Raw genomic sequence first — 14,385 nt, 5'->3', positions numbered from 1 at the left:
GTTAAGAATCTGAGGCTGGATCCTGCTAACATTGAAATTATTTGTAAAGTACTTAGGACAACACCTGGCACACAGCAGATGCTTAATAAATGCTTGTTTCCTTCCTTCCAATTTAGTAAATGCTTTCAGACAGCTTGATGGGTGGAACCTGCTAGAGTTTTTGCTCCAGTGGCTTATACTTCAAGAACTCAGGGTTCCCTTCATGACATGGTTTAGCATCCAAGGAAGACATTAGAAAAAGTCCTCATTACTTCTTCCATTCTATGTTGGAAGAAAGGACTGGTGACTACCTAACAGCAGAACCTCATATGCTATTCTTACTCTCTTTGTTACATTTCCTTTCCCTGAAGTGAAATAACTTGCACTGAAAGCATGACCCGAGGATTGTTCCTTTCAGTTAATGTGGGTGGGGTTAGCCTGGGATGAGCTGGCAACCAGTTTCCTAGGGCCTCAGCAAAGATCAGTCTGCATCATTCTGCAATAAGGCGGACCCTATTGAGGAAGTGAAAACTTAGGAGACTTATTTGAATTTGTAGAGATCTTAAACCTTTGCCATTAGAGGTCTGATTTCAAAGTCTGCCTGTTTCCTCACAAGTCGTAGTTTTCAGCCAAGCTTGTATGTGTTTAACAAAAGAGCTGATCAGCGGGCAGACAAACAGATTTTAAAGTTAAGCACCCAGGTTAATTAACATCCAACCCTGTGTCCTTGGGAAAAAGTGCTATCCCTCCCAATCAACTCCACCTACAATTTCTTCGGTTCTTTGTACTTCTAACATGCTCTTTTCTCTTGGAAATCAGTTACAGAACACAATTTTGGAAGAGTCTTTAAATTTTTAATTTGAACATTTAAATGAAAAAGAATTTTCTCCATAGCAGTCCTGGCAAGAACTCATCCAGGCTTTGCTTGAATATCTCTAGTGAGATGGAACTTGAAACAGTCAGTTCCATTTTTTGGATTGTTCTAATTGTTAGAAAGTCTTTTCTTTTATCAATCCTAAATCTGCCCCTTTGCAGCTTCTACCCAATGTTCCCAGGTTTTTTCTCTGGGGTCAAAAAATAAACCCACTCCTTCCCTCATGAAACAGAAAAATACACAAATCACAAATCTCGTGCTATAAGGGACTTCAGAGGTCTTTTGGTCTTATCTCTTCATTTTATAGATGAGATCCTTGGATCCAACAGAGACTGAATATCTTAAAGACAGCCTTTAGTCTTTCCTATGTTCCTTTTTTTCTAAATTTCTTCAGTTCTTCAAATTATCTTCATGTGACATGGACTGAAGCCCCTTTACCATACTGGTTGTTTTTCAATTGCTAGTGGTTTATCTGTGTCTTTCTAAAATATGGTATCCAGAACCAAACACAATAATCCAGGTGTATTCTGACCAAGGTAGAATATTACTCCTGCATTTAAATTGTTGGATGCTATGTTGCTAAGTTTGCATTAGCTTTCTGGGTTTCTGCATTAGTCTGTTCACTTATGGTGAAATTTCCTTCAGCCATCTAGAATTCTTATACTTATTTTTATTAAACTTCTCCTATTAGATTCAGATTCTTTCCATTCAATAATAGCTAGCATTTATAGCACACTTTTAGATTTACAAAGTGCTTTACAAATATTAACTTATTTGATCCTCAGAACAACACTCTATGAGTGAGATGCTGTTATTATATTCATTTTACAGATGAGGAAACCAAGGCACAGGTGAAGTGATTTGCTCAGAGACATTTGGGTAATGTGTATGAGGGAAGATTAAAATTTCGTTCTTTTTAAATCAAGAGCAGTTTTCTACTGCACCACTTACCTAGCTGTCTCCCATTAAAGATCTTTGTAATCCTAAATCTATCAACTGATGTGCTAGCTATGTCTCTCAAACTCCATGTCATGGGAAAACCTGGTAAGTCTGCCAAGTCACTGACAAAAACCAACCCTGGGAAGCTCCACAGGAAATCTCCTTCCTAGGCACTACGAACCACTGAGTAGTCATTGTGAACAAACCTGACTGCACTATTGTCTGCTCTACATCTCTTTTCTCACAGTAGTGACATGAGAAAATTTGTTAAATAATTTGCCAAAATGTAGCTTGCTGATCTCTCTTGCATTCTCCCCACATACCAACTGAGTTATCCTGTCAAAAGAAAAGAAAAGAAAAAAGCAAACAAAGCTTGCATCTACTCCATATGTGGAGTCAATATAGTATTCCCTTTGTGGTTAATGAAGTAGACATTTGTCTTGAAATCATTCAGTGAGTCACAAGCATCGATTAAGCACTTACTATGTGCTAGGCTCTGTGATAAGCATGGAGAAAAGAAAGAAAAACAAAGTTTTACTTCTCACATTATAATGGGAGTGACAACACAAACATGCAAGATAGATACAGAGTAAATGGAAGGTAATCATAAGAGTAGGGGAAGGAGAAATCCAGATAGACTGGGAAGGGTCTCATGGAGAAAGTGGGATTTGAAGTAAATTGTGAAGGAAACCAGAGATACAGGGAGGCTGAGATGAGGATGAGGAGGAAAGAGCATTTTAGCCATGGGAGCCACTAGAGTACAGTATGAAGTCGGAGTGTCCTAAGGATCATGCAGGCACGCGGATGGTACCAAAACACTTTCCTTTCTCCCTCTTTGCCACAAAAACAAACAAAAACCAAACACATGCTGTTTGCATAAATAGCTGTTTCCTGCTGATGCAAGCCCTAGTAGCTTGTCTTAAAGATTTACCACATTCTATGTAGTATTATGATCATTTGTGAAGACATCCACTCTCCTCCTTCAGGGTAAGCTCTTTGAAGGCAGGCACTTTGCCTCTCTGGTGTTTTGCACATAGAAGACATTTAGAAAGGTTTGTTGAATTGGGATATATATATATATATATATATATATATATATATATATATATTAGATATCTGTGTGGCAGTTACCTGAGTAACTGAGTAAGCTCCATGAGGAGTTAAACCCCAGGTAAACAAGAATTCTTCATTTCAACCTATTACAAATTTCTGTCTGTTTGTCTCTGTCTCTCAGTGCCTTCCAACCTTCTTCCTCCTACTTCTTCTTCTTGTCCTCTCTCTCTCTCTCTCTCTCTCTCTCTCTCTCTCTCTCTCTCTCTCTCTCTCTCTCTCTTCCTTTCTTCCCTCTCTTCTTCTCTCTCTTCTCCTCCCTTCCTTTCTCCCTCCCTCCTTCCTTACCCCCCTCCCCTCTGTGTCTCTATTTCAACTAAAGGTAACATTTTGATCACAAGGTGTAGTAAGACATTTATTCAATCATTTCCACTGGGAACCTGAGGGTTTAACTTCAGAGAACATTTATTAGGCACTTGTTTGTGTGCAGAGCATTGTTCTGTGCTGGGTTGGTGGAAAGGCCCACTATGATTAAATAAGGCCCAGCCCCAGTTGTCATGGAGCTCCTTAGTCTACAACTGGGGTTCAAGATGAGAGCTGTCTTTTAGCATTTGGAGGACTTCCTTGTAGAAGAAAAGCCGATTTTGCTTTGGTTGGCCCCAGGAGACAGAGATTGGAGCAATTTGATGGGGGGGATGGGGAGAGATTGAGAGGGGAGGTAATTGCTGAAAGGCAGACTTTAGTTTAATAAAAGAAATAATATCTTAACATTTACAGTTGCAGAAAAATGGAAAAGACTGCTTTGGGAGGTAATGAGTTTCTGATTCCTGGATGTATATAAGCAAAAGTTGGGTGTTAATTTTGTCAAGTAAATTGGAGAGGGGTTTCCTATTTAGAAGTTCCTATTCTTTATTCAGGTTGGATGAGCCAGCTGACCTCAGGTTCCTTTGAAATCTGAAATGCTATGACAGATGGCAAGTGCATAAAGAAGTGCAAACCGGATGCTTTGTGAGGTCTATCTGATTGATGGAGGACCAAGAAAGACTTCCAGGAAGATAATGCATTTGAGCATGGCCTTAAAGGACCTGTAAGGTTACAACAGGTGGAGAATGTGCAAAATCATAAGGCACAGCATGACAAAAGGCATGAAAGAAGGAAATCATAGGCTAAGGTAAAGCTGAAAAGATAAAGTGGTTCCAAATTTGTCAGAGGCCTCGATTGCCAGGTTGAGTGTAAACCAGGAGCCAATAGCAGACCAATGAGACATCAGATCTATGTCAGTAAAAGGGAGATTAATTTGACAGTAATTAAAAACCAGAGTAGTAGATGAGGAACATATGAAGAGGGGAAGAGAAGCAGCATTGCCAGGCACTGTGCTAAGAACTTAGACAAGAAGTCAGGAAGATCAGGTAAGAGGCAGTGGCAGAGTTTTAGGTGGGTGGTGCTGAGGGTGGCCTGTGGGAATGAGATGGAGGGGACAAGTGGGAGAGAGATTGCAAAGGTTAAAATGATAGTTCTTGTTGGTCAGAGTGAGTTTGTGAAAATGCCAGGTAACATAGATGCCACCATGTTTATAAACCAAAGATTTTGAGCAGGAAGAAAGAAACAGATGATCGGAAGTAAGAAGGGAGGTAGAGGGGAGTGGGAAAGGAAAGATGGGAATGAAGGGAGATAGAAGAAGGGAGAAAAGGAGGAAGAGAGGGTGGGAGGGAGGAAAAAAAAGGGAGTAAGAAAGAGAGGGAAGGAACAAAGGAAGGGAGAGAGGAATAAAGTGAGAAGGAAGGGAAAGAGAGGGAGGAAGGGAGGGAAGAAGGAAAAAAGGAAGGGAAGAAGTGAAGGGAAAAAAGGGAGGGAAAGAGAGAGAAAGAAAGGAAATAAGGGAGAGAAGGAAAGGAGGAAAGAAGAAAAAAGGAAGGGAAGGAGTGAAGGAGAAAAGGGAGGGAAAGAGAGAAAGGAAGGAAAAAGGGAGAGAAGGAAAGGAGGAAAGAAGAAAAAAGAAAGGGAAGGAGAAAAGGGAGGGAAAGAAAGGAAGGAAAAAAGAGAAAGAAAGGAGGAAAGAAGAAAAAAGAAAGGGAGGGAGTGAAGGAGAAAAGGGAGGGAAAGAGAAAAAGAAAGGAAATAAGGGAGAGAAGGAAAGGAAGAAAGAAGAAAAAAGAAAGGGAGGGAGTGAAGGAGAAAAGGGAGGGAAAGAGGGAGAAAGGAAGGAAAAAGGGAGAGAAGGAAAGGAAGAAAGAAGAAAAAAGGGAGGGAGTGAAGGAGAAAAGGGAGGGAAAGAGGGAGAAAGGAAGGAAAAAGGGAGAGAAAGAAAGGAAGAAAGAAGAAAAAAGGGAGGGAGTGAAGGAGAAAAGGGAGGGAAAGAGGGAGAAAGGAAGGAAAAAGGGAGAGAAGGAAAGGAAGAAAGAAGAAAAAAGGGAGGGAGTGAAGGAGAAAAGGGAGGGAAAGAGGGAGAAAGGAAGGAAAAGGGGAGAGAAGGAAAGGAGGAGAGAAGAAAAAAGGGAGGGAGTGAAGGAGAAAAGGGAGGGAAAGAGGGAGAAAGGAAGGAAAAAGGGAGAGAAGGAAAGGAAGAAAGAAGAAAAAAGGGAGGGAGTGAAGGAGAAAAGGGAGGGAAAGAAAGGAAGGAAAAAGGGAGAGAAGGAAAGGAGGAGAGAAGAAAAAAGGGAGGGAGTGAAGGAGAAAAGGGAGGGAAAGAGGGAGAAAGGAAGGAAAAGGGGAGAGAAGGAAAGGAGGAAAGAAGAAAAAAGAAAGGGAGGGAGTGAAGGAGAAAAGGGAGGGAAAGAGAAAAAGAAAGGAAATAAGGGAGAGAAGGAAAGGAGGAGAGAAGAAAAAAGGGAGGGAGTGAAGGAGAAAAGGGAGGGAAAGAGGGAGAAAGGAAGGAAAAAGGGAGAGAAGGAAAGGAGGAGAGAAGAAAAAAGGGAGGGAGTGAAGGAGAAAAGGGAGGGAAAGAGGGAGAAAGGAAGGAAAAAGGGAGAGAAGGAAAGGAGGAGAGAAGAAAAAAGAAAGGGAGGGAGTGAAGGAGAAAAGGGAGGGAAAGAGGGAGAAAGGAAGGAAAAAGGGAGAGAAGGAAAGGAGGAGAGAAGAAAGGGAGGGAGGGCTAGTTAGCATTTAGGAGCCATCAAGCTCAAAATCAATTAATTAATGAGCTATTAAGCTCAAAGTGCATCAATTGGTTAACGACCTGGGCTTGAAGTAGAGCTGTATTAGGGGCCGGGGGTAGCGAGATGGCTGGCTGGAGTCGGGAGACCTGAGACATTTACTAGCCGTGTGACCCTGGGCAGGCCACTTCACCCCGCTTGCCTCAGTTTCCCCATCTGTCCAACGAGCTGGAGAAGGACGTGGCAGACCAGTGCAGTACTCTGCCGAGAGAAGCCCACGTGGGGCCTGGGGGAGTGGGACCTTCCCGAACGACCGCAGGGTAAATGCTGGGCACGCACAGCCCGGCTGGACGGGGTCCCGCTGCGGCGCCCCGTGCGCTCCAAGCCGCCCCAGGCTGGACGTTGTGGGAAGCATTCGCAGAGGAAAGGAGCCCAAGCTGGGCACGCCCCCTCCTTGGTGCGCGCACGTTGCTTGCAGTGACTCCTCCCGTCCAGGCGAGGGCGCAGGCGGACACTTGGCCTGCGGCCGCCCCGGGGCGGGCCTCCTCTTGGCCGTTCCCCTTCCTTGTCTTTTCCCCTCAGGAGAAGTCGGGAAGGTGGTGGCGGCGGCAGCGGCTGTGGTCCCTGTGGTGGTGGCGGCGGCGGCGGCGGCGGCTGCTTCGGGGACAGAGGCAGAGCAGAGGCGGCGGCGGCGCTCGTTGCGAGTCGGCCGGTCTGGGTCGCCTAGCGAGGCCGCGCTCTGAGGCTGCAGCGGGCGGCCCTAGGGCTGGGGCCGGGCCGAGCCGGGGTGCCTGAGCTCGGCGGCTGACGGGCGGCCGAGGAGCGAGCGAGCGAGCGAGCGGGCGTTGCGCGGTGCGGGGTCCGGGCGCTGCGCCGCCCGGCTCCCTCCCCTCTTTTCCTCCCTCCGCGGCCATGGCGGCCAGTGCGAAGCGGAAGCAGGAGGAGAAGCACCTGAAGATGCTGCGGGAAATGACCGGCCTCGCGCACAACCGCAAGTGCTTCGACTGCGACCAGCGGGGCCCCACCTACGTTAACATGACCGTGGGCTCCTTCGTGTGCACGTCCTGCTCCGGCAGCCTGTGAGTGCCGGGGGCGCGGGCCGGGCGGGGGGAGGGGAGAGGCACCTGCCGCGGGGGGCCGGCACGGCGTGGGTGCACTTGACCCTCATCTTCCGCCTCAGACACCCCGGGGCGAAAGTTTTTGCGGCGAGCTCGCGGGGAGTCTGGCCGGGCGTTGAGCCCCTTGGTGGCGTTTGGTGAAACTCGTGAAAAAGACCGGGCGACGACAACGGGCGGGCGAGCCGCTCTCAGTTGGGAGATGGCAGAAATTTTCGGGAAGGGCTGTGGAAGCCGGGATCCGTCTCGGAAACCACACTCCTCAGGCTCGTCAGTTACTCTGGAGCCAGAGTGATTGCCAGAGACGTGATCTCTTCCAAACCCTGGATCGCAGGATAAATATGGAGGCAAAAGATGCGATTCATGCATGGAATAACCGTTTTAGGGAAGGCTGGGTTAGAAACGCGGGTCTCCCTCACCCCCACCCCATCTCACTGGAACTCTGTGGTCTTGAATCAGCCGAACAGCTAGGTGAAAAAAAAAAAAAGGATAGTTTTACCTGTGGGGAGGTTGGGGGAGGGGTCACGACCCTTTGGGTCTTATACAGCGGAATTACGGCGGGAGCGTGGGCTTGTTCTTGAATGATCCATGATCGCTGAAATGGACCTCATTATCGGCTTCTTCCCCCTCATTTGTGACTGAACTGGAAGTGGGAGAGAGGTTAGGACTTGCCCCGAGGTTACTCAGCGGTAACTTTAAAGTCTCGGAGTCCCAGCTTTTAAATTTATTTGGCCATACAAAATCTTCGAAGTCAATTTCAAACTCTTAGAATATATTAAAAGCGACTGAACTTGTCATATTTTTTTTTGTTTCTATAATAAAGCTTTTAAAAATATCTATAGTAGAAAAAAATGCATCTGTTTGGATCTTGTTACAATGAATAGAAAGAATAGAAATCTTAAATATTTTCAAACTTCCCAGATTCCAGTTATTTCAAGAAAATACTCGAGGAGATTGCAGTACAATGAAAGAATTTAGTTATTACCTCCTCATGTTTGACTCTTACATGGACTTGGGACTTCAATTGAACGGTCTCATTCTTAGGTACATGTATGAAATAATTGCAAAAAGGTAGTCCCCGAGGATAGTTTTATTATTGAAAAGAAAATGGAAATTTCAACATAATTTGAAATATTTAACATGGTTTTAATGAAGTAATAAATTATGCAATTGAGAATAATGGCTTTCTGGAGTCGACTTCTGATCCTTAGAATAACCATATTCTTGCAGAATTGAAGATTTTTTTTTTTTTTTGTACAGTATAACATTAACCTTTTAAGTAAACTGAATAAATTAGTTCATTATTGAGTTTACTTAGAACAGGGTCCTTTTTGTAAAACGATCAGAGACAAATTTTGGCCCTTCCTGTTGACTTTTACTTTTTTTTTGCAAAGATATCTTGTATCTTTGCTTACATATGGAAAACTGAATTCATAAGTAGCATAGATTTTGAACTGGAAAGTACCTTAGAGTCTGTCTTTGTCCACTTTCCTCATTTTACAGGTAAAGAAATGGAATCTGAGAGCTGTTAAGTGACTTGCCACATCTAATAAGTATTTCAGGAAGGAATTACACACAGGTCTTGATTTTAAATCAATTTTTCTCCTAGCTACCCTTGCCAAAGGATTTACCTCTGTCTGCCTCAGTTTCTTCACATCTGTAAAATGAAGATGAGAATGCACCCATCTCCCAAGTTCTGAGGATAAAATAATTATAAAGCACTTTGCAAACTATAAATCATTAAGCGTTACAAATGCTTCTAATTATTAGACATCTAAAATAGGTTTAAGGGACATGCTAGCCAACCAGAGAGGGAGATTTATATTTAGAAATGTCTTTTTGCCTGAAGTTCAGATGGAGCTGGTTTGTGGAATATATGTAAGAATTTTAAGCATCCAGTTTTGACTGTGCAACTGGGGCTAGAGAGGCATTCTCTTGTTGAGGCATTTCTTGGAAGAGAATCCCCCCCCCCCAAGCATTTGGGGTTAAATGACTTGACCAGGGTCCCACAGCTAGCAAGTGTTACATGTTTGAGGCCCTTTTTGAACTCAGGTCCTTCTGACTTCAGGGCTGGTGCTCTATCCACTATGCCACCTAGCTGCCCCAAACATCTAGTTTTAATGTTATCTCACCATGTTTATAAAACCTTAAAACATGCAGCAGAAATTACTTTTTCTACTTAGAGATATGTGCTACAAACTAGTTTAAAAATTTTAACTTCAATTTCTCTTGCAAATTAAAAAAAAATCAGTAATATGGCACAGTTTCTGCTAATGTAAGAACACATGAACTAGTGTGAACCAGAAATTTCCAGAGGAAATACGCTAATGTAACTTCAAATATAGGGGTTTTTTTGTTTTGTTTTTTTCTTTTGGCCTATAGGTCAACTTCCAAAACCTATTAATCTGCTACTTAAAATATAGTAGTGTTTAGTGTGTGAATTTTCAATTGAAACTTTTAAATACTGGTATAACTCCCATCTTCTTCCTTTGTACTACTCATCTACTGAGCAGAGCTAGAGAAAGTAATGAAACTTTGCTGACTGGGTCTACTACAGCTTTTTGTTAACTAAGCTCACTGGCTTCTCACTGATAAAGAGCAGGCCTTTTTTCTCATATTAGTTCAGTATCCCATTGACCAAGGTAGCTTGTAAAATTTTTCTCTTCCAGGTCTCCTATACCTCCTCACCCCACTCTTCCCATTGATAACCTAGCCTTATACTATATATATATGAAAATAAAAAGTCCATTCTCAGTGAACAAATACTTCTTGCTAAGTCTCAATATACATCTCCATTCTTTAGAAAACTGTCTTTCCTGTCATTTCCAATGTCTCTATTTATAGATTAACAATAGTGAATAATTTTTCTCTATTTTAACACATTACTTTATTTATCATTTTGGGAGTGAAAAAGCAACGCAAAAGGGAAAAACCATGAGAGAGAGGAAAAAAAAAAACAAAAGAGAAGTGAACATGGCATGTGTTGATTTACATTCAGTAAATCTTCTGTCTCCTTAGTTCTTTTTTTGGATGCAGTTGGAATTTTCTGTCAACTGTATTGGGATTGCTTTGGATTACTGAACCACTAAGAAGAACCAAGTCTTTTATAGTTGATCATCGCACATTCTTGCTGTAAATTTATTCCTAGTTCTACTTGTTTCCCTCAACATTAGTTCAAGTAAATCTTTCCAAGCCTTTCAAAAATCAGTTTTTTTTTTTTTTAAAGAACAGTAACATTCTATTACCTTCATATACCACAACTTGTTCATCTATTCCCCAGCTGATGGGTATTTACTCATTTTCCAATTCTTTGCTACCACAGAAAGTGCCACTATAAACATTTGTGTACATGTGGATCTTTTTCCTACCTTTATGATTTCCTTGGAATAAAGACCCATTAATGGCACTGCTGGGTCAGAGGGTATGCACAGTTTGATAGCTCTTTGGACATAGTTCTAGATTTTTCTTCAGAATGTTTGAATCGCTTCACAACTCCATCAACAATGCATTAGTGTCCCAGTTTTCTCACATCCTCTCCAACATTTATCATTATTTTCCTGTCATTTTAGCCAATTTGAGAAGTGTGAGGTGTTATCTCAGAGTTGTTTTAATTTGCATTTCTCTAATCTATAGTGATACAGAATATTTTTTCAATATTGAGTAATTTTGAATCTTTTTTACTGGTTTCTTTTGTTGCTTATGAACGTGCCCATGCTTCTTCTTCTTTTTTTTTTTTTGGCAAGTCAGTTAAGTGACTTTCCCAGGGTCACACAGCTAGTAAGTGCCAAGCATCTGAGGTTGGAGTTAAATTAAGGTCCTTCTATCTGCTGAGCTACCTAACTGCCCTAAACTCATTTATTAAAAAACTCACTAGATCTTCTCATCCTTTCTGATTATTATCTTATGTGTCTTCTCTTCTTCAACTAAGTTCCTTCATAAATCTATGTATGCTGAATTGCCTCCATTTCTCCTCTTGTTCTCTTCTAAACTTTCTTCAAGCTGGCTTCAGACTTCATTTTTCTGAAGCTACTTTCTTCAACATTATTGATTGCCAATTCTAATTGTCTTTTCTCAATTTCAGTTCTTAACTTATGCAGCATTTGACTCTCTTGATCACTTTCTTCTAGTTCTGTCTTGATTGTCCATTTGCATCCCTGACTGCTCCTTTTGAGCCTCCTTCTTGTATCTGACATATATTCCCTGTCTCTGACCTGAGTCCTCTTTCTTTATACTATCTCATCAGCTCCTGTTTATGCTAATGATTTCTAGATGTATATATATTGAGTTTTAGTCTCTCCTCATCTTCAATCTGAACCGCATTATCAGTCGCAGTGTTTTAAATTGGATGTCCCTTATGTATCTCAAACTCAACATTTCAAAAACCAGGATTCTTTTGTCATTATTATCAGTGTTGTCACCATCCTTCCAGTTACCCAGGTTCACAACCTTTGCTTTTAACTCTTACTCCTCAGTCCATCTCACAATCATTTCTATCTTTATAATATCTCCCACATCTTTTCTCCTCTTCTGATCATACAACTACCACATTCTTCTTTTGCTATAAAAACCTCCTGATTGGTCTTCTAGTTTCAAGCCTCTTCCCACTCAGTTTATCTTTTACAAAATCACCAATGTTACCCCCTTACTCAGTAAAAGACTAGTGGTAGTCCCTAGGATTGAATAGCATCCTTTGTCATACAAAAAATTATAACCTAGCCCCTTCCTACCTTTCCAGTTTTCCCATTGCTTGTTCTCCACATTTTATCACAGTCCAATTAGATTGGCCTATTTCCTTATTCCTTGCACATGACATGTTCTCTGCATTCTCCAAACCTTTGACTTGCTATCTCTCATGCTTGGAATATACTCTTGTTAGATCTCACTTTTGGATCTTTTCAGGATTCAGCTCCTTCCCCTTCACCTCCTCTTGTCTTCTCTGGGGTTCATTACATCTATTAAGGATTTTGTAGGGATTCATTTATATATATATGTAGTTCCTCATTAGAATGTAAGCTTTTTAGGGCAGAGACTGTTTTTTCTTTGTGTCCCCAGCAATTTACATAGTGTCTAGCATGTGGTAGATAAATGGTTGTCATTTGAAGAATTTACTGAGAAAAGCAAAATTGTTGGGGGACTCTTAGGAAAAAATCAGTTTATGATTTGCAGTAATAGAAAGATCCCTTGGCATATTTTGGTAGAAAATAATTTGGGTTGGGGTAGCTAGCTAGATGGCGCAGTGGATAGAGCATCAGCCTTGAATTCAGGAGGACCCGAGTTCAAATATGGTCTCAGACACTTCCTAGCTGTGTGACCCTGGGCAAGTCACTTAACCCCAGCGGGGGGGGGGGGGGGGGAGGATAATTTGGGTTTAGGACTGGTAGTTAGGGAATTACCTGTGAATACATGGGCAATTCCCTCAATCTCCTCCTAATGCTCCAGATAGATGAGATAAAAAGTAACATATACCCACTTACTTGTCCTTCCCCCCCAATGTAAATGGTTGCAAATTGAATAAAAAATGAATCAAGAAAAAAATCATTTGTTGTGTCAAGAACTGGGGATACAAATTTTAAGACAAAAAATTATGTTTTCAGGAAGACCAAGGCCTGGGTGGGGAGATATTTATCATTGAAGTTTGTTTTAAGCGGGAGGGATTAAAATTTTTTTTTTTAGATGTGATTCATTGACAGTAACAGTGTGACCTTGTTAGGTAAGTCAGTCAACTTCAGTGAGTAGAGTGTTGGGCCTGGAATCAAGAAGACTCAAGTTCAAATTTGACCTAAAATACTTAGCAGCTTTATGAACTTAGACAAGTCACTTTATCTCTGCCTCAATTTTGTCTTCTGCAAAACAGGGTTAACATCCCTACCTCTCAGACATATTGTAGTATTGCTTATTCCCCTTTCTTCTCAGTGCTCTAGGCCAGGAGCCTCATAGACTGTTACCACTCATGACTCCACTTTGCTTGAGAAATTGTTACTCGGCCCAGTCTGGAGTCTAAGCCCAGGTGTTGCTGGCAGTTTGTGCATGTGCAGTGCAGTGTGTATTTGGAACCCAGGCTGCAGAGAAGTTGCACAATGCAACATGGGCAAGTACTGCCAAAAAGACCTTGGATTCATTACCCATTTGATTTTGAATTAATTTTTGGTCATTGGACTCAGAAGAAGGCTTTTTTATTGCACTTTTTTGTAACCCCCACATTCAGTTATGCGACCCCCATAAGGTTGTGACTTAACGTTTTAAAAAGCTTTTAGGCAATTTCTTTAAGTTGCATACAGGGTGCTGTGCCTACATTGATAGAAAGTGTTGATTTCATCATTCAAATTGACTGAAAGAAATTATAAGTTCTCACTGGGTGTATTGCTTATTTAAATAAGAAAAAAAAAACTTTATTTGATACATATAGCAAAATGTCACCCCAAAGTCTACTTTTCCCCATCTGCTTCCTTATAAATGTTAAGATCATTCCAGATTCTTTGAAAGTTATAAAAGTAGGAATAACCTTATTCGACAACCCTCTGATGATAAAGGGGAAGCCATTTGTTTGCCAAAGGTGTTTTGCTACAGTGATGCAGAATTTAAGGTGAGGGATTTCCTATGGATAGTGAGGTCCTCCTGATGTTTTATATGCTAATATTGCTGATTATATCAAGTAGATCATCTTGGAAAAGATCTGGAACATCATATTGATAATTTCTTATGGACAATAATATTCCATTACATTTATGTATTACAGTTCTTTAGCTATTCCCCGGTTTGCCCATCTTTTCTATGCCTATATTCTACCAGTGTGTGTATGGCTGTAAAATACTTATCACATCAGAATTAATTAAAAACATCACTAGTAAAGCAATGGAGAGGTGAGAAGACAGGCTACAGCATATTTAACAAAAATAAAGAGCTTAAAGAAGAAAAAAAAGAATAGAATGGCCTCCAGGAGTGTTTGAGGGGAAAAGATGGTGTGTTCACTTGGCAGAGCCTAAGACAACTAGAAAGTGAGGCAAGACTCTTTGCACATTGGTTGGACCCCTTGGCACATTTTGATAAAAAATGATTTGGGTTTAGGACTGGTATTTGGGGAATTACCTGTGAACATATGAGCAATTCACTCAACCTCCTAATGCTCCAGTTAGATGAGATAAAAAGTAACATATACCCACTTACTTGTCCTTCCCTCCCCCCCCCCACAATGTAAATGGTTACAAATTGAATAAAAAATGAATCAAGAAAAAAATTATTTGTTGTGTCAAGCACTGCGGATACAAATTTTAAGACCCAAAAATTTGTTTTCAGGGAGACCAAGGCCTGGGTGGGGAGACATATTTGAAAGCAGGTT

The 14,385-nt window shown here is 41.6% G+C and overlaps 1 protein-coding gene across 4 annotated transcripts in view; it reads left to right on the top strand.

Annotated features, from left to right (window-relative positions):
* The first annotated feature begins 3,560 nt into the window (after nt 1–3,560).
* Nucleotides 3,561–14,385, top strand: part of AGFG1 (ArfGAP with FG repeats 1) — a 92,439-nt gene continuing 81,614 nt past the window's right edge. For 2 of the 4 annotated variants that reach the window (XM_074298502.1, XM_074298504.1), the window contains exon 1: nt 6,535–7,013. In XM_074298502.1, coding sequence (XP_074154603.1) covers nt 6,847–7,013 — 167 coding nt within the window. In that variant the 5' untranslated portion in view covers nt 6,535–6,846. Of the gene's footprint in view, nt 3,652–3,759; nt 4,014–6,516; nt 7,014–14,385 lie in introns of those variants that run through there. The other 2 variants (XM_074298500.1, XM_074298501.1) reach the window with 2 other exon arrangements.

Source organism: Sminthopsis crassicaudata, chromosome 3, assembly GCF_048593235.1.
Source record: "Sminthopsis crassicaudata isolate SCR6 chromosome 3, ASM4859323v1, whole genome shotgun sequence".
NCBI lineage: Eukaryota > Metazoa > Chordata > Mammalia > Dasyuromorphia > Dasyuridae > Sminthopsis > Sminthopsis crassicaudata.
Note: the sequence above shows the minus strand (reverse complement) of the source record. Positions and strands in the feature narration are given on the sequence as shown.